General features: G+C 48.6%; 1 protein-coding gene across 1 annotated transcript in view; it reads left to right on the forward strand.

Annotated features, from left to right (window-relative positions):
- The window catches only part of ICE2 (interactor of little elongation complex ELL subunit 2), a 1,950,511-nt gene that overhangs the window by 1,250,237 nt on the left and 681,022 nt on the right, over positions 1-19,252 (forward strand). Inside the window, exon 11 of the mRNA XM_069623082.1 lies at positions 4,558-4,687. Coding sequence (XP_069479183.1) covers positions 4,558-4,687 — 130 coding nt within the window. The remainder of the gene's footprint in view (positions 1-4,557; positions 4,688-19,252) is intronic.

Consider the following 19,252-nt stretch of genomic DNA (forward strand, 5'->3'; position numbering starts at 1 on the left):
GCTCCTGGACCCGATGGCCTCTCGAATGCTGTCATAAAAAAGAACCCAGAAGCATGGGCCGATTTTCTCTACGGAGATTTTCAAATTAATAAATTGTACCACCACTATCCCAGAATCATGGCAATTGGCAACCTTAGTTCCAATTTACAAACCGGATTCAACAAAAGAACCGTCAAATTATCTCCGCCCTGCCCCTGCTCGACCCTCTTGGGAACATTTTTTGCAAATGTAATGCTAAAAAAACTTAATGGATGGTCCAAACAAGCAAAGCGTCAAGCGGTGAGGCAAACTGGATTCACTCGAAATGTTGGGACCAATGTAAATTTAATAATCATGAATATGCTGAAGCATGAAGTGGCCAAGTCCAAAACTCAGATACATGCGGCTTATGTAGACCTACACCTTTCATTCGACAAGATCAACCAGAGGATACTATGGGAGAAGCTAGAGCAATAGGGCTGCGCTCACGACATCTTAGAACCTATAAAATGACTATACTCCAACACTAAGATACAAGTGAAAATGACTTCTGATGGGCTCGTCACCAAGCCTATATTGACATGGAACGGATTAAAACAAGGTTGCCCTCTGGCTGCGGCCCTGTATAATCTTTATACTTCTGATTTCGAAGCAAGTATCTACACTCCACAAATGAACCCTCCTAAACTCAATGGCACCACCATCTTGTCGCTAATGTATGCTGATGATATTATCATCTTGGCGAAAACACCATTGGGATTACAAACCGCATTGAACAGAATGCAAGGATATAGGGACAAGAATGAACTAGCTATCAATATAACTAAAACCAAAATCATGACTTTAATGCCGCAGTCACAAAGAAAGAAGCAGCCGGTCTTTTACATAAAAGAAGAAAAACTCGAGCAAGTCTGCACGTATAAATATTTAGGCATATGGATCAATCAATCCGAAACTGAACAAAGTTGATTGATACATTTAAAATCAAAGGCCAAATCCCTGGCAAGGCAAGGGGCGATCAATCATCAAAAATATGTCAAATTCTCCGTTAAACCTGCTGTGACTTTCTACAGACAAAAAGTAACACCAATTCTAACATATGGCAGAGAAACACTAATAAACATAGATCAAGCCATATGGGAGCAAATAGAGGAAATCTATTGGAGGAAAGTTTTAGCACTACCTCAATCAACACCTATGACAAGGATAAGATTCGAACTAGGCCTACAGTCGGTGCGATCAATGGTCATGTGGAAAACTCTGGATCTCTTTCTCAAACTCAACAACGGAGAATCCATCCCAGTGCTCGATATCCTGAGAACAACGGACTTGCACACCAATGATACCGTATTGAGCAGATGGAAAGAAGCCGCTACGAAAATATGCATTGAAAAAGAGATAACCATGGAAATGCTGATGAACAGGCCACAGAAAGCGAAAAAACAATTTGAGAACTGACTGGATTGACACCCAAAATAGGAAGAATCTTTATAAATTAACTTTAAGATGTGATGGCGAAGCACGATCACTGAATGAACTACCTCACTGTCTGTCTCTTCCCTAATCGCCTAATCAAAGTCACGCTACTAAGATTTAGACTGAACCTGCTCCAAACTCGGGATATCCTCGAGTAAAGAAGCCGCAACAAAGAAATTATTACATAGTGCAGGTGCTGCAAAAAAGAAGAGACGACGGAAACCATCAAGCATATCATCATGGAATGTGAAGCTCTAAACCATGAACGTGTTGAATTCAGCCGAAAATATTCCAGTGCTCCAACAGAGCTAGAAAAATCTGAACGTTGGTCCGAGATACTGATTGGGAACAATAGACGAATGGTTACCACCATAGTACATTTTTAGACACTCATTTCTGCAGATGGATACTCTGTGGAAGAATGTTATGTTTTGTTATGTTACTTTGCATTTATATAGCGCCTTATGTACCATTGGTATGGTCTCAAGGCGCTGTTTGGTTGAATGCCCTTGGGAACCGAAGTTCGAGTCAATAGAGAGAGTAGAGAGAGTCAAAAGGTGCTTGTGAGCACCGGATATGTGTGCAGCTGGTGTGGCATTCGTGTGATAGCTGCTTCTTAGCGGTAGGTGTGATGGTTGAGAAATCAAGAGTATGTGTTTGTTCTGGCAGGTTTTTATCCAGGCTGATTCTGGCTGCGTTAGGCCTGAGGAGAACGCCTAGGCTGGAGGGTCGGTAACCTGCAGTGTTTAGTTAGTGATGAGGCGTATGAGACAGATGATGGTATGAGAACAGCTATGCCGAATGGTGTCATAGTATCGCTGTGTTCTAGTTGAGTGGTGGTGTAAAGAAGATAGTAAGCGTGGAGATGTCATATGGTGGTTTACCTTAGGTGTTTGACCCCATTCAAACTACATTTTCATTTGATCGATCCACTTCACCCGTTCTATCCACATACTTCAATCGTTCTATTAAATATATTTGACCCTTTTTGTCGACACTTCACCCGTTCCTTCCTCATACTTTGTCCGTCTCATCTATATACGTCACCCGTTCTTCCAAATCCATTCTCCGTTCCTGCCACCCACTACACCCGTTTCTTCCCTTTACTACATCTGTTCCTCCGAACCACTTCACCTGTTCATCCACATACATCACCTGTTTGCTCCACGCTCGACACCTGCTCTGCACTCTACACCTGCTCCGCGCTCGACACCCGCTCCGCACTCTACACCCGCTCCTCGCTGCTCACCTGCTCCGCACTCTACATACGCTCCGTACCCAAACTGTACTCTACATCCGCTCAACACCCTACATTGGCTGAACATCACCGCACACTACATCCGCTCAATACCCTACGTCTGTTCAAGACCATCACGCCCTACATCCTCTCAACACCCTAAATCTGTTTGACACCCTACACCCGCTCCGCTCTATAAGCCACTCGCACCACCTAATGAACACTTCGAAGATATCTTTAATGTATCATAATTGTAAATGATGTAAATAATGTTTTAATTCGAATTTTATTGAACATCTAAATGTAAGGTTTAAGATACAAACCATAAACATTTTGACACTGCTGCAGATCACACCTATAGGACAGGGTCACAGCACACCCTATTTTGGTTGCACCCCAATCTTAGGGTACATTATGATTATGATAGGTTATTTATAACGCGCTTAATACCCAAAGGTTTCTAAGCGCAGACCCGGGGATCGAACCTCTGTTGCTCTGTGCTGTCTTGTTTCCAAGACTTAAATGTTTTCTTATAGTATCATTACTGGCATTATGCGCAAAGCCAACATGAGTATGTTCTTATATGGTAATATTAGGGTATAATGGTGCAGTCAGTATGGAATGTATGGGTGGGCACAGCCTGTGTGAAATTTTTGTATACTGGCACATATTGTGCAAACAGGCATCATGAAAAAGTTTGGGAGAAATACTCCTGTGCACTGTTGGTAACTTCCATCTATTGGATTTTTTCATGAGTTGCCCTGCAAAACCAATTGCAAACTGTTTGGCTTATTGCCCAATTGTTCTAAACAGTGCGCTCTAAAATGCACCATTTTAACCCATTATTTTAAAGACATTCTTGGGTGAGAACCCCCCACCCCCAAACCCTCCTTTATTGATGCAGGCTTCCTTGTTGCGCTTGGTCGCTGTGGCATGTTTGGGACATATGTTTACGCCCCTCCAGTTAAAAAATTCACCAGCCTCCACTGCCACCTGCCAATGCTACTACTTCTCCTCATTCTGCCATCGACTCAGGTCCACATTTTTCCCAGGGAGTTGCAGAGCTTTCCCTCAAGGGAGCCTCCAAGCCAGTACAGTCTCTGTTGCTAGGAAAGGGTAGTTATTTTTAGGGCCATCTAACAGGAGGCTTGTTCCCTGCCTCCTTCGATTCAGGAAAAATCAGGCACATTCTGAAAAGATGATCTCCTCCAATGCAAATTCCACTTCCTTAGTTGTACAGTGCTCCATTGCTTTCTAGCTAGAGTTGCACCCTATTAGTCACATATATGCATACATCTCGGCTCTCAAGTACAGTATTGTTGTATTTCCTTCCTTCCTACCCTAGACCTTCGTCAGCTGAGTGAGATTTTGAAAAAGGAAAAGGCAAACATTGTAACCTTCTGTCAGATTCTCAAAGCCCTCTTGAAGTGGACTATTTGTTGTCCCTGGACCTCCATTGCACGTAACTCGACAAGCACATCCATCTGACCCTCAGCAAATCCCTTTGGTTTATCATAGAGGGCTTACTCCACAGTGTGTTTCTCTTGCGTTTGGCTTAATATCTCAGTCTGACGTCCCTCATTATGTGAGAAAGTATCTTGTGGGATACTCTGACCATGCAGTATTCTATCATCTGAACATCTTGCTCTCAAATTACACATTTTTCACTATGGTGAATATTTTATACCTTTTTGTCTCCTCACAAATCCTGGAATTTGCTTAAACAGTTCAAAACCTTGTTGAATTCTCTGCTCATAATTGTTCGCTCTGCCCTTGTTGGTCATTGGAATCGGAAACGGTGGTTGAGTTGAAATGTATACAATGTTATATCACTATCTTGCTCAATATGTGTTCTCTTTGTGCAGCATCTTCCGGTTCTTGTACTGCCAAAGGTTGAATATCAGGCTTCGTATGGAGTAGAAGCACTCACAGAAAGCGAAGTATGCCGCTTATGGACTGAGAGCCTCCTGCATTCGTGTTGCACTTTTTATATTGGTAAGTTGTGGTTTTCTGTTGCATGAATGTTTTTTCTGTGATCAGAAAGATGCTGTTGCTTTTTTAATATCAGTCATTATAATTCTATTTCTTTTACTCCTACATTAATCTACAACAATTGTTTAAATCTTTACATTTACAATATAGACCTAATCAAACAAACTTATGTCAATAAATGCAGTACAGTATAATGCCTTATGTCTTCTAAAAAGGTGTTACAATTCAAACTATCATGGTTGCCTTTGTTAACACATCCCCTATCCCAGAGACTGTAACGTACACTAAAATGCTGTGTGAGTAAAGGTCTGGCCTTCCTAATTTATGCAAGAATTTCCTATTTGCCATTCTCAAAATGAACATTTTTGCTCTTCATTTTAATGGATGTGGTCTTGAGTCTTTATCACAAAGTATTTTTTACGTTGATTTGACTGTTATTGCAACATTTTCCAAAATGCTATGATTAGTTTTTCTTTTTTTCTTTCATTTGACATGCTGGTTGCCTGGGGTTTTCCTACTTTTATTATTATCTTATTGTAGTTTGGTTGACAGCCAACCTTTCACAATATTAAGCATACCCTTTTTTTTAATTAATACGGTGTCATGGATGGCCTCAGAAATCCACAGGCAAATATAGTACATTTTAAGTGTTTAAGCTTTAACCAACTGGTATGGGAAGACTGAGGCGGTTGAAAACTAAGGGTCCCTATGGCTCTCTCGACCTACGTGTAACCCTAGAATCACTCCGATGTAGCTAACCCCTGCTATCCAAGTCCTTCTAATCTTGATGGGAAAATCATTAAAGAATGATTGTTGTCTGTTGGACTGCCAGATGTCACCAGGGTTTCTCTTCCAGTCTCGCCCCTTACTCTATCTGTCTCTGAGTTCCCTCTATATCTATCTCCTCTTCTCCCTCTGCAATGTTCCCCATCTACCCCTTTCGAGGGGATTTGGTCCTCCGACGTATTCCATATCTATGACAGTAATCGCCACAGCTGTGCTGCTTCGGAAAATCTTTCGGCGTCTGCGTCCTGCGTCGATGACGTCAATACGCCGTCCTCAAGGGCCTCCGTCCAGCCGACGTCACCGGATGTTATAAGTAGGACACACAATGCCCGTAGCCTCAGTTCCGGTTTTTCCACGAAAGTGTTCGCCTCGGAGATCTCGGCGCACCTAGATTCCACTGAATCCTGTTCTTTTGGTTCTTCGAACCTGTTTCTTCATTGCAAATATCGGTATGTCGTCTTCGGCTTCTTCCACCCCACGCTCCGGGTTTAAGAAGTGTCGGGTATGCAGGTCCAAGATGTCCCTGACGGATACACACAATGCTTGCTTCTGGTGCCTCAGGGAGGACCATGATACGGACGACTGTGTCGACTGCCAATCGCTCACTTTGAAGGCCTTGCAGCATCGTAAGAAGAAGCTAGCGGTCGGTAAGGTGGCTAAGCCCCGGAAGTCGCGTTCCACTGGTCTTTCAACAGACGTTTCGAGGGGCGACTCTCCGCATCGTCGTTGTGAGTCCGGGGGTTCACGGTCTGGGAGTCGGTCCTGCCATTCCTCTGCCTCTAAGAGGCTTTCCAGGAAGCGTTGTCACAGGTCGCCTTCCCCGTCCTCTTCTGAGGACTCCGACCGTCTGCGAGTAGCTTGTCCCAACAAGCATTCCACTCCTGAGGAATGGGATTCGTTCCAAAAGGAGATGGTGGCGATTTTTCAATCGCAGAGCTCCAGTCTGGCCGCGCCGTCTGAGGCCGCCGGTTGAGGCCGCACTAAAGACACCGCTCGTCCGCCTTTGGGCTCGAGCAGTCGTCGCGACCACCGGTCGCCTTCGAGGTCCCGATCGAACAAGGATGGTCGCTCTAGGCATGCCCGTTCCAGGTCCCACAACGCCATTGAGCCTGTGAGACTCTGAAGTCTTCGATGAAGACATCGACGCCGGTGGCGCTGAGTTCGTCGTCGGACTCTCTCGAGGCCCCGCCTCCGAGGAAGTCATCGACGTCATCGGTGCCCAGGCTGTCGAGAAACACGCTCGGGGCTCCGTCCTCGAGGCCTGTGTCGTCGCCGTCGAAGCTGTCGGCGCCGCGCTCGACGTTGACGCCCATTCCGTCGACGCCTTTCGAGGCAGCCTTGTCGGAGGTACCCCGTGGCACAGTGGCACCCCCCAGAAAGGTGATGGCTAAGGCTAAACATGTCTTTGTGCCTTTTTCTGTACCCTCTTTCCAGCCTCTGGATTATATTTCTGAGGTGGATGAGGGGTCTGAGGAAGGTGAGGTTCCTGCATTGGTTCCTGATGACATTGTTTCTGGTCACAGTCAACTTGAGGACCTGCGTCAGTCACTGCACGACGCCAATGGTCTTGACACCTCTCCGGAGATGGAGTTTGGTAGGCTGGAGCCTGGCACGCATGCCGAATCTTCATATCAGCACCTCATGTCGAGGGTCACTGAATACCTGGGTTGGTCTGCCCCCCCTGGGGATTTTCAGCAGGATGACCTGACTGATATCTTGGACCAAGGTCATTCAACTGACCCGGTGCTGCCATTCCATATGGCCCTGCAAAGAAGGGTGGCTGCGGCTTGGACTTCTCCGGAGAGTCTCCCGGCAGAGAGCAAGTCCTTGCCTAAGAAATATCGCTCAGCCAGTGGCGACCCCTGCTACTTGACAACGCACCCTACTCCGGAGAGTTTGGTGGTGCAGGCAGCTAGGGCCCCCGAAAAGCAGGCGTCGTATCCTACCATCCCTCGTGATAGGGACAACAAACATTTTAACGGCTGGGCGAAGAAGGTATTTTCTTCTGGGGGTATGGTGCTTCAGGCTGCCCACTCCGTTTGTGCCTTGTCTCGTTTCACGCAAACTCTGTGGAACTGCATTTCCTTAGCGGCTGATCATATCCCCGAAGGGGAGGAACGGGATGGTTTCCTTGCTATCGTGCAGGATGGCAAGGGCGCCATGTGTGAATCCGTTCAGTCGGGTCTGGCAATGGTTGATTGCGTCAGCCGGTCCATGGCGGCGAGCACCGTAATGCGCAGGTTTGCGTGGTTGCGGAAGTCGGGTTTTGCTCCGGATGTGCAAAGCCGGCTCCTCAACATGCCCTTTGATGGTTTTGGCAGCAAGGCTGACGAGAGTCTTGAGAGGTTGCAGACCTCCAAAGCTGCAGTGAAGTCGTTGGGTGCTGCAGTCCGCCAGTCTCCGCCTTTCTTCCTAGGGGACAGCAATGGAGGGGAGGTTCCTTTCGTTATTACACATCTTTAGTAGAGCGAGAGGAGCTGCAAGTCAAAGGGGCAACCGTAGGAGTGCCAGAGGTGGAAAACAAGGTACTCGAGGTGCCAAGGCTGCGCAAGCAGTTGCCTCTTTGCCCTCAGGCACTGCCACAGCCGCTTCAGCTCAGTCATGAGGCCCATGCTTCGCCGGTTGGGGGAAGGCTGGCGCAGCATCTTGTAGAGTGGCGTGCCATTACTTCAGATGTGTGGGTTCTGGAGATAATAACCCATGGCTACTGTCTTCCTTTCCGGCAGAGGCCTCACGAAAATCCACCAGGGAATCTCTCTTTGAAGAGACCGGATCCGCTCCTTGTGCAGGAAATTCAATCCCTGCTGGAGAAAGGCGCCATAGAACTGGTGCCTGTAGCGGAGAGGAACAAGGGATGGTATTCCCCTTATATTTTGATTTCGAAGAAAGACTGGGGATTGAGACCCATCATGGACTTACGCGGTTTGAACAAGCTCCTTCGGAAGGACAAGTTCAAGATGGTTACTCTTTCTCAAGTCTTCCAGGCCCTTCAACTTCAGGACTGGTTGGTGTCTCTAGACCTCAAGGACGCTTATTTTCATGTGCCGATCCATCCCAAGCAAAAGAAGTACCTGAGGTTTGCGGTTTGCAACTCGCACTTTCAGTTTCGGGTCCTGCCGTTCGGATTGACCTCCGCCCCGAGGGTTTTCAGGAAAGGGGGGATTCATGTCTACCCCTACTTGGACGATTGGCTTATCAGGGCGCGCTCTCCCGAGCAAGTCCTGGATCGTCTGTTCATCACTTGCCATTCCCTTCACAGGCTGGGCTTCTCCCTCAACTTAAAGAAGTCCCACTTGACGCCAACTCAGAGGCTCCAGTACATCGGATCAGTGCTCGACACGTCCCTGAGGCAGTGTTTTCCTCCCCAGGTGAGGGCTCATCACATTCAGCAGATGGTGCACAAGTTTCAACATGCCCAGAGACTCCCGGCGTTCGGGTTCTTGAGGTTGCTAGGCCTCATGGCATCCTGCATTCTTCTGGTGCCAGAGGCCAGGTTGCAGATGAGATCTTTGCAATGGGCACTCAAGCTCCAGTGGTCTCAGTCCTCCGGCAGGATGTCGGACCCTGTTCAAGTGCCGCCCTCGGTCGCCCAGGACCTTCTGTGGTGGGCCGTCGAAAGCAATCTGATGAAGGGGGCTCTGTTTTGGCTGCCCTGGCCGGAGGTGACGATCGTGACGGACGTGTCCCTCATGGGATGGGGAGCTCATGCTAACGTGCTGACAGTCAGCGGTCGTTGGTCTCCGTCGGAGTCCAGACTCCATATCAATCTGTTGGATCTGTGGGCCGTCAGGCTTGCCCTGAAGGCTTTTCTGCCGACTGTGCAAGGAAAGAATGTCCTGATTCTGATGGACAACACAGTGGCCATGCACCACCTCAACAAAAAGGGGGTGTCAGGCTCACTTCCTCTGTGCAGGGAGGAGATGCAGCTCTGGTTCTGGGCAATCCAGCAGGAAATTTCGATCTCGGCAGTTCATCCGGCCAGAGACTAAAACGAGACGGTGGATGCTCTGAGCAGGCAGAGCGCGATCTCTCACGAGTGGGAGTTGGCTCAGGAGATTCTCCTGGAGATCTTCGCCCTTTGGGGGACCCCTCAAGTGGATCTCTTCGCCTCCAGTGTCAACCTGAAGTGGAAGGTTCTGCTGGCGGGAATTTCCTCCAAGAGGAGCCTTAGGAGATGCGTTTGTGGTGGAGTGGTTATTCCCACTGCTGTATGCGTTTCCTCCACTCCCCGTCATCCCGCAAGTGCTGCGGAGGTTACGGAGGTTCGGTTCCTGGATGATCCTCATTGCTCCAGCATGGGCCAGGAAGACGTGGTACCCGGACCTTCTTGACTTGTCCATCTGCCCTCCACGTCGTCTTCCCTACCGAGACGATCTGCTCTCACGGCAGGGGGGGTCAGGTTCTCCATCCAGAGGTCAGATCCCTCAACCTTCACGCTTGGCTTCTGAGAGGTATATTGGGACCTCCCTGAAGACATGATGAAGGTGTTGCTTTCGGCCAGACGGCCGGCAACAAAGTCCCTGTACCGTTGCCGTTGGAGAAAGTTCTGCGACTGGTGCAGGGTTAAGAATGTGGATCCTTAGGGGCGTGGCCAGCATGCGAGCAGCAAGGACGTGAGTCCCGTGAGCTCCCTCTGGCCGCCTGCGATATCCTGTTTAAATATCCTTTGGACGGACCGAATCGGCCTGGAAAGACACCCCGAGCTGACCTAAAGCGGTATAGCACGCCTGGAAGAAATCCTGACTCCCGGACGAAATCCGCTCAGCATCTACTTAGACAAACCCGGAGGTCCCCTGGGCGCGAGGAAATGCCCGCCAAAATGGCCACCGCGGACAACACCTGAGGAAGACACGGGTCGCCGAAGCACTACAAAGAGGGGAGGAGGGACCCAGAGCCAGCTCCTTTGTGCGGGTCTGCGGAAAACAAGCGTGCATTGACCCGGCGGGATCCTAGATTGCCAGCTGGACCTAGGCCGTGCCGGAGACACACGCACGACTGGGTCGAGGGGAGAGACAAGCTGCACCGCGGCCTTGTAAGGTGCTTCCCCACCGTGCGGGACTCAGAGACGAGCAACTAGCACCCCCACCACTGCAACGGAGGTGGAACCACCGACGGCCTCCCCGCCTGAGGCTGGAGACCTGACATTAAAGGATGTGATGGCCGCCATCGCTACTTCTCGCTCCTCAATGGAGAAAAAAATGGACGGCATCTCAGCAGAGGTCTCATTCCTCCGACACGACCTCCAAAAGTGTCATGATGCCTACCCCCAGAGCACCAGGCCAGGCCCAGCACCCCCGGGAGCAGGCATCATGCCCCCGGGAAAAAGCCCAGCGGCCCCTTATAGGGGCTCTTTGGACTCTGTCCTGGCGCCGTTGGCGCCAGGCTCATGTTGGACATCAGTCCTGGCGCCATAGGCGCCAGGCTCATAAAGGAAGGTGTTTCGTGCACTTACCTGATGCAGACCATGCTGCAAGATTCAGGCCTCCCTGAGACCTGAAAGGGACTATTTTTTCATTTGGACTATTTTGCCACTCGGGCGTGGCCAGGGAAGGATACTTACCTGGAACTACTTTGGGGGCTATTTAAGCCACACCCAGACAGTAGCTCACGCTTCGCGTTGTTCTGCATCCAAGCAGCTGAACGCTCACCGTGTCTGCTCCTGCATCTGGTCTCCAGCCACGCCCGCCTCGATCCTGGAACACCTGTAAGGAAAGAAGAGAAGAGAAAGGTGAAAACCAAAAATGTTATCAAACTTCTTACCTGCATTCGGAACCTTCACGCCAGCGTTCCTGAGAAAAGACTTTAATTTAAAAGCACTGCGTTGCTCGCTGCAGCGCCGCGCTTCACTCACCTATCCTCGGGAGTTCTTCTGGCTCCACCGCTTCTGTCTGCACCGGTCGCCACATCTCTGCGCCTAGGGGAGAGAAGAAGAGACAAAAAGTGAGCAGAAGGAACATATGAGGAAAGCCTAATTTTCCGCCACAACACTTACCGGTCTTCTGTTGGTGGACCATTCCTCATTTCGGGTCGGCGCCGCTTCGTTGGCAGGTACCGCACCCCGGCCCCTGTGGGGAAAGGACAAAAGACATTACTGGAGGACTATAAAGACGTTAAGAGGGATCGCCCCCATCGCTAACTCACCTGAGTTTACCATCGGCAATTCAATCCCTCAACGCATCGCCTTCATTCTGCACCTGAAATAAAGGACAGATCACAGGTTAGGAAGGCAACAGAAAAGGAGGCTCTACACTCGGAAAAGTCAAGTGGATTTTGCCAGCGCCATTCTGAAAACCAGTGAAGTAACTGGACAAACACGCGCCCCTGCACCAGAAGCAGGATGGAGAGTTCATCCTTTCAAACCATAAGGTGAGCTTCAACCTGGGATTTCGGAGGAAGTTAGAGAAGAACGAAGGGGGGAAGGGGAGAGCAAGCACACTATTCTGCAGACTGTTAATCCCCTTTCTCATCTGCAGAAGGATATTCCTACAGGCCAGACAAGCAAGATTTGAGGGTCCTGTTCAGTCGGTGTTCCGAGTTCTGCGCATCACGCTCGAAGAGGCCACAGCAACCCAGACTAGACCAGCGCCTCCATGGGAGTCAGGTGAGCGTTACAAAAAGCTGTCCTCTCGGACAGGGGAAGTCGAACAGAGAGTCTCGAACGTGGAGGATAATCTCGGCGGGGTCCACCTGCAGCTATCACAGGCAATCACACGTCTAAAATCTCTGGAGGCACAAGTGGAGGAGAGAGAGGGCTGATCACGCCTTAACAATATTCGCATTTTGGGACTACCGGAAGGGGCAGAAGGTCCCAGTATGGAGCTCTTCCTCGAGCAATTGCTGGCAGACCTGGCGGGACCGAAATCGTTCTCTAACTTCTTTTCAATAGAGAGAGCCCACCGAGTACCATCAGGGCACCCAATACCTGGGGCCCCTCCGAGGACCGTCATTGCAAAGCTATTGAATTACCGAGACAGGGACGCGATACTGCAGATGGCCTGATCCGGAGGCCCAACTTCATACAACGGCTCCAAAATCGCGTTCTTCCCGGACTACACCCGGGAAGTGCAAAAAGCCAGGCAATCCTTTGAACATCTAAATAGGAAACTGCACTCTATGAACATCAAATATGGACTGGTTTTCCCGGCACAACTCAAGATCCAGCACAACAGCACCACGGTGCACTTTACGGACCCAAAAGAGGCCTGGAAATGGGCTGAGACACACATCGCCGGGAACTGGGACCCGAGGATCCTAGACCCTCGGGGCATGCCCAGACTCCCAGGAGACAGAGGACGAGGAGGGCGGCTCCCCCCTCGACTGGAACCGAATGATCCAGCTCAAGAAATAGAAAATTGACGCATTAAACCAGGTACGACAACTGATGTACACCCAACGAGACTACACCAGGGCACGCACCAGACACTCATGCAAGGGTGCTGTGAAACCCTGTTAACACTTTGCCGTAAATCCGTCAAAGGAACATGATGTAAGCAGCGGGCTCCTAAAGGCCACCACCTACGATCCCGAGCTCCGTGAGGATTGTCAACAATTTGGGTGGTGTGGCAGAACGAGTAGAGAAAAGAAAATTAGGTAATAGTTATTAGTTAATGAGTTGACTGTCCTTTTGACAGTGTGTTGAATTTGTTATATTGGGCGACAGATGCTTCAAGTTGGGTGGATTATGGGGTGGGGGGGATCAAAGTTGTAATGTTAAGCACCGCACCAGTTCCAACGCACGCATGACAACAGTTTCCTTACTAATAAGCCACGCAAAACACAGGAGTACATATGTCTTGACAGATAACCACCTTACGCACGACCACAAGCAATCCCTGAACAGGCCGCTGTATCACGCAGCATCTCTAGATACCCAACACAGCGTCACTATAGTCACACAGCTCAAATAGCAGGGACCTCCAACATGAACAGAAATAGAACCATCCGGCTGATGACATGGAATGTAAACGGGCTCGGTAATAGCATCAAAAGGCGACTGGTCCTGCAGGCATTGAACCCAAACTCCCCAGATATAGCTTTCCTAACGGAGATGCATCTTGCGGGTACAAAGTGCACACTATTTAAACGCTCGAACTATAGATTGGCATTACACGCCGGTTTCACAATGGGATCGCAAGGGGTATTAATCCTTGTACACAAAAGACTTCCATATATACCCATTACTGTTACACAGGACACGGGAGGCAGATTCGTACACACAACAGGAACCGTCTGGGAACGCACTATATCCATGCCTGCTGTATATGCACCACCCAATCTACTAACCTCTCTGACCAATGACATTACGCCCCTACTTGCTACCAACTCTGCAGATCTTACACTAATTGGGGGAGACTTCAATGAAGTAAATAATGTAGACATTGATAGAACACATGTAAGGTCCAGAAATCCAGAAACACGTACTAAACTCGCCACATTCACAAATGCTCTGGGGCTGTAAGACGTATGGAGATCATTGCATCCCAACGTAAGAGAATACTCGTATCACTCTGGAGCACATGCCTCACTGTCCAGGTTAGATTATATTTTCCTACCACTAAGCAATATACATGAAGCATGTGAGGCACACCTACTCCCCAGCGGCATATCGGATCACTCTCCACTTACAATAACGATTAAGACCAACAGATCAATCCCCTGACCCAGCTGGAGATTAAATGGTTACTACCTAGGATTCCCAGAACTGGTAGAACATATTCAAAAGGTCACCGAATCGTACTTTGAATTGAATATTGACTCTGTAGACAGCCTGATAACGCAATAGGAGGCACTAAAGACGGTATTAAGAGGTGAGATCATAGCCTGGACCTCAGCCTGCAAAAATAAACCTCTAGAAGCAATACGCGAAGCCGAAATAAAGGTACAGAACGCAGAAGTTGAGCATATAACCCACGACCAACCCGCAACGCACCGTACTCTACAATTAGCGCAAAAACAGCTGCAACACATAACTTTAGACAACGCTAAACAAGCACACGCAACGATGCGAGCAAGGGTATACGAGACAGGGGACAAAGCCGGGAAAATACTAGCATGGCTAAAACGTAGGGAGTTGGGCCTTACCCAAGTCAGGAAACTGATGACGGAAGGACCAGATACACTGGTAACAGACCAGGACATAGCGGAGGGGTTCGCAAAGTACTACACAGAACTGTACAGAGCACCATCCTCACTGCTATCGACTGACATACTGGACGAAATCACTCTCCCTACTTTAAGTGTGAAACAGCGCAACATATTAGAACAAGAAATCACTGAGGAAGAAATAACCTAGGCAATGTCAGAACTCCAATCAGGGAAAACCCCAGGTCCAAACAGCTTCCCAGTCGAAATATGGAAGAAAATTGGCGCGAATGTAATCTCCCCACACCTGCTACGCCTTTTTCAACACTCACATTCACAGGGTTGCCTACCCCCAGACCTCAGGGAAGCCACGATAATAGTTTTACCAAAAGCGGATAAACCACCTGACAGGTGCAGCTCCTACAGACTCATCTCCCTAATAAACTGCGAGGCCAAGATACTTGCAAAGGTACTGGCCAACTGGCTACAGCATGTTATACACACACTGGGACACCCAGACCAGTGTGGGTTCATGCCGGAGAGACCCACTAGACAGAATATATACAGATTACATACAGCACTGGAAAAATTAGGCCTTGCTGGCCATAGACTTTGAAAAGGCTTTTGACTCTGTTTATTGGGAAGCAATATGGCAGATTATGCAACGAATGGGTATTGGACCGTACTTCATGAGCTGGGTTAAGCTGCTATATCACCTTCCTGAAGCGGTAACCAAGGTAAACGGGCATGTCTCAAATCCTTTCCGGCTGGGTAAGGGTACAAGACAGGGCTGCCCCCTGTCAGCTTTGTTATTCGCATTAGCGATCGAACCTTTAGCAATCCTACTAAGATCCACACAAACATGGAGTGGATTCAGATGGGCAGAAGAATGGGAGGACAAGGTGTCCTTATACGCAGATGACCTACTAATATACCTACAGGACCCACGTGACTCTTGCCCTATCGTGACACGATTGTTAAAAAGATACGGCATGTTCAGTGGCCTTCGTCTCAACTGGTCTAAATCCAGACTGTTCCCAATGAGGCAGATAGACAACGCAGTACCAGACGAATGCCCATACCGCTTTGAAAGGGAGCAATTTAGATACTTAGGCATACAAATTACACATAAACTAACAGACTATGTGCCCAAGAACTTACTCCCTATAACGTTAAGGTTCAAAGATGACGTCCAACATTGGATGTCCTTACCACTTACGCTATTAGGACGCGCTGCACTTTTCAAAATGATGGCTCTCCCCCGCTTTCTTTATATATTGCAAAATGCTCCACTACCGGTTGCGCCCAGTGAGTTTCATAGAATAGATCAAACACTCCGGAAATTGCTATGGAAAGGGGGACGCCCACGTCTGGCACTCACGACCCTACAAAGATCCATATGGGAAGGCGGAATCGGACTCCCCCGGCTGCAAACCTATTACTGGGCCAGTCAAATGGCAATAATAAATGATAAACTACACAGGGACACCACACTACCGCACAATAGAATGCCGGATTCCAACCCACAAGAAAGACCCATCATGAAATACCTCTATTGCCAAAAAGACCGGGCTGCAGTCCCATCCATGCAGACACATATAACTCTAATATGGTCAGATACTCATAAATACTTAGGCTGGGATGGAAAGCTAACCCCAGCACAACCACTGTGGAATAATAAACACCTCCCGGAAGTGAACAAACTCCCTAAATGGCGCTCCTGGTCGCAACTAGGCATTACGAAAATTGGGGACGTAGTGATAGAAAACGAAATAATACCATTCAAAGTTTTCGCTACCACTTTTACGCTTCCCCCTAATGAACAGTACCACTATGTGCAACTTAAACATGTGCTACAGGTTCATCTCCCCGATATGATAGACATGCCAGACTACTCCCCGCTGGAACGCATCCTATTCCCAGAAATGGTTAGACACAAAGTCACGTCCACCTTATATAGTGCCATAACTTCCTTCGCCACGAAAGAACTGTCAGGTTTGAAGGCCAAATGGGAAAGGGAAGTGGGGGCGCCATACTTCCTGAGGACTGGGTGGCTGCACTAATGTTCCCCAGAGAGGTGGCTATCTCCTCCAGGTTCAGGTTAATACAACTGAAGATACTGCATAGAATGTATTACCCGAGGGTAGCACTATTCAACTGGGTGAAAACCACTGACCCGCACTGCTTGAGATGTAAAAGGGAGGAATGCTCCTACTATCACATACTGTGGGAATGTGCCGTCATCCAACAATACTGGCAGCAATGCTGCAGCGAACTGTCAAGGGTAATGGGCAAAAGAATTCACATGAGCCCCAAACAACTACTGCTGGGAATAGAAGAGGATATCGAGCTAACACGTTATGAAAAAGCATTTTTATCTACCAACTCTGCAATACTCAAAAGAAATATAGCACAACTCTGGGGCTCTGCAACAGCACCGACCTATGAGCAATAGATGACAGATGTGGACATTTGTATTGCAATGGAAAGAAGAGTATATACAGCCCGTGGATGTCCTGAGAAAGCTCGGAAAATATGGCAAAAATGGGAAGATACACACTGAACAGTAACCTGTATGGACAGACTGTGCTAAAACCCAAGGACTCGTAAGGGAACCAGTTTGCGCAATATTAATGTGGTAAAATATCCGGTTATGCTAAGTTCCTCTGTATGTGAAGCAAGGTGTGTAACTACGAATGGGTGTGAAAGGGAAGTATTGGTTACCCCGTTGATCGGGGCTGTATGTTTTCTTTGTGTTAACAAAAAACAATAAAATGTTATATTAAAAAAAAAAAAAAAAGAATGTGGATCCTTTTTCATGTGACATTCCTGTGGTTCTGTCTTTTTTGCTTTCTTTGGCCCATAGGGGCTTGCAAGTGGGTACCATTAAAGGTTACATGGCGGCGCTGTCCGTATTTAAGTACTCGTGTCAGAATGTTCACCCTCACTACCCTTCTCCTCACCTGAGGCTTCCTCTTGCTTGTCCTTGGAGTGTTTGGAGGATCTTCGGGGGGTTCTGGTATCTTCCTTTGTAGACTTGTCTCTGGACCTCCTGTCATGCAAGTAGGGTCTGGCTCCCTCGGAGGCCACCTCGACAGGAGATGGAACCTGTCTTGGGGGGCCCCGAGGAGCCAAAGCCCTGCGACAGGGAAAAAACCGATGGGCGGTAAAAAAAAACCCTGTGTAGTCTTCCTGAGATGGTATTGAATGGGAGACTCCAATGGTGGATGTGGTAGCAAGAGATCCGGAGCGAAAGCAGGAAACAAGAGGATCCAGCGAGTACGTTCTGTCCACCAATGTGAAGATGACTCGAGAAAAAGAAGGCAGGGACCGATCCGAAGAGGCTTGGCCGGATTGAAGGTAGCAGCAACGAGAAGCAATGAGGGAGGGAAGAAAAGAGGAAAAGAGCCCGGAACGGGGAAAACGGACCGAGCAGAGAGGGAAAGGAAGGGAAAGAGGGAGAAGCAGTAAAGTCCCTACTTACCAGAAATGGTTGGATCCACGAACGGCACAGAGAGGAAACACAAAGATATGTGAGGATGGCGGCGGACCGCTAGCGCGAGTGGCAAGATGCCTAAAGCAAAAAGGAAAGTCTGAAAAGGAGTGATGGCCAAGTGCCGAGAACAGACAAGGGAGTATGGAAAGGCAGAGGTAAGACAAGCGGGAAGGAGAAGCACTACTGGAGGGGCACTGAAGGAGCTAAACTGAGTATTTAGCTGAGCGCTGGTATCAACTAGGAGTAACGACACAGATACAACGCGCCGGGAGGTGGGCGGGGCTTGCTTAAATAACAAAGGCAGCCATGTTGGATGAGGACTGGACTGCTACGTGAAGGTTCTCCGCGGTGAAAACTTCCACTTCTGCCATAGCCTCCAAGGATGGATCCTGACAACTCGTCTGAGGAGTGTTCTTATTTTAAAGTTCCTTTAATTTCTCAGTTTCTAAAAGGGCTCAATAATGTGTTCCCTCCGTCACCTTTCCAGGTGCCCGGTTGGGATTTGAACCTGGTTCTCAAGTTTCTAATGGGTGCTCCATTTGAGCCGTTACATTCTTGCCCTTTATGACTGTTAACTCTTAAAACTGTATTTTTAGTTGCGGTCACTTCCGCTCGCAGAGTAAGTGAGTTACAGGCACTTTCAGTTAAGCCACCCTTCACTGTGTTTCATAAGGACAGGGTTGTCCTTAGAGTTCGTCCTTCCTTTCTTCCGAAGGTGGTGTCGGAATTTCATTTAGGCCAGAAGGTTATTCTTCCGGCGTTTTATCCTCCCCCACATCCTGGTAAGGAGGAGGAGAGGCTCCATGGGTTGCATCCTAGGAGAGCTTTAAGCTTCTACATTTCCCGCATGTCCCGGGTCCGAGTGGACGATCAGCTCTTTATTGGTTACGCTGGAAGGCGTTTGGAACAAGCTGTGACTAAGCAGACTTTGTCCAGATGGATTATCTTGGCAATTTCTGAATGTTACCGCCTGGCGGGTAAGGACCCTCCGATAGGCTTACGGGCCCATTCGATTAGGGGTATGGCTGTCTCTACTGCCCTGCAGGGGGATGTTCCTATTCGTAACATCTGTGATGCAGTCACTTGGGCTTTGGTCCATGCTTTTGTACGTCACTACTCCCTAGAGTCTGTCCGTGGGCAGGATCTGGCCTTTGGCAAGGCGGTCCTTCACTCTGCAATTTGATTGGACACTCTAAATTTGTGTA

Source organism: Ambystoma mexicanum, chromosome 11 (genome assembly GCF_040938575.1).
Source record: "Ambystoma mexicanum isolate Mex_15411 chromosome 11, UKY_AmexF1_1, whole genome shotgun sequence".
Lineage (NCBI taxonomy): Eukaryota > Metazoa > Chordata > Amphibia > Caudata > Ambystomatidae > Ambystoma > Ambystoma mexicanum.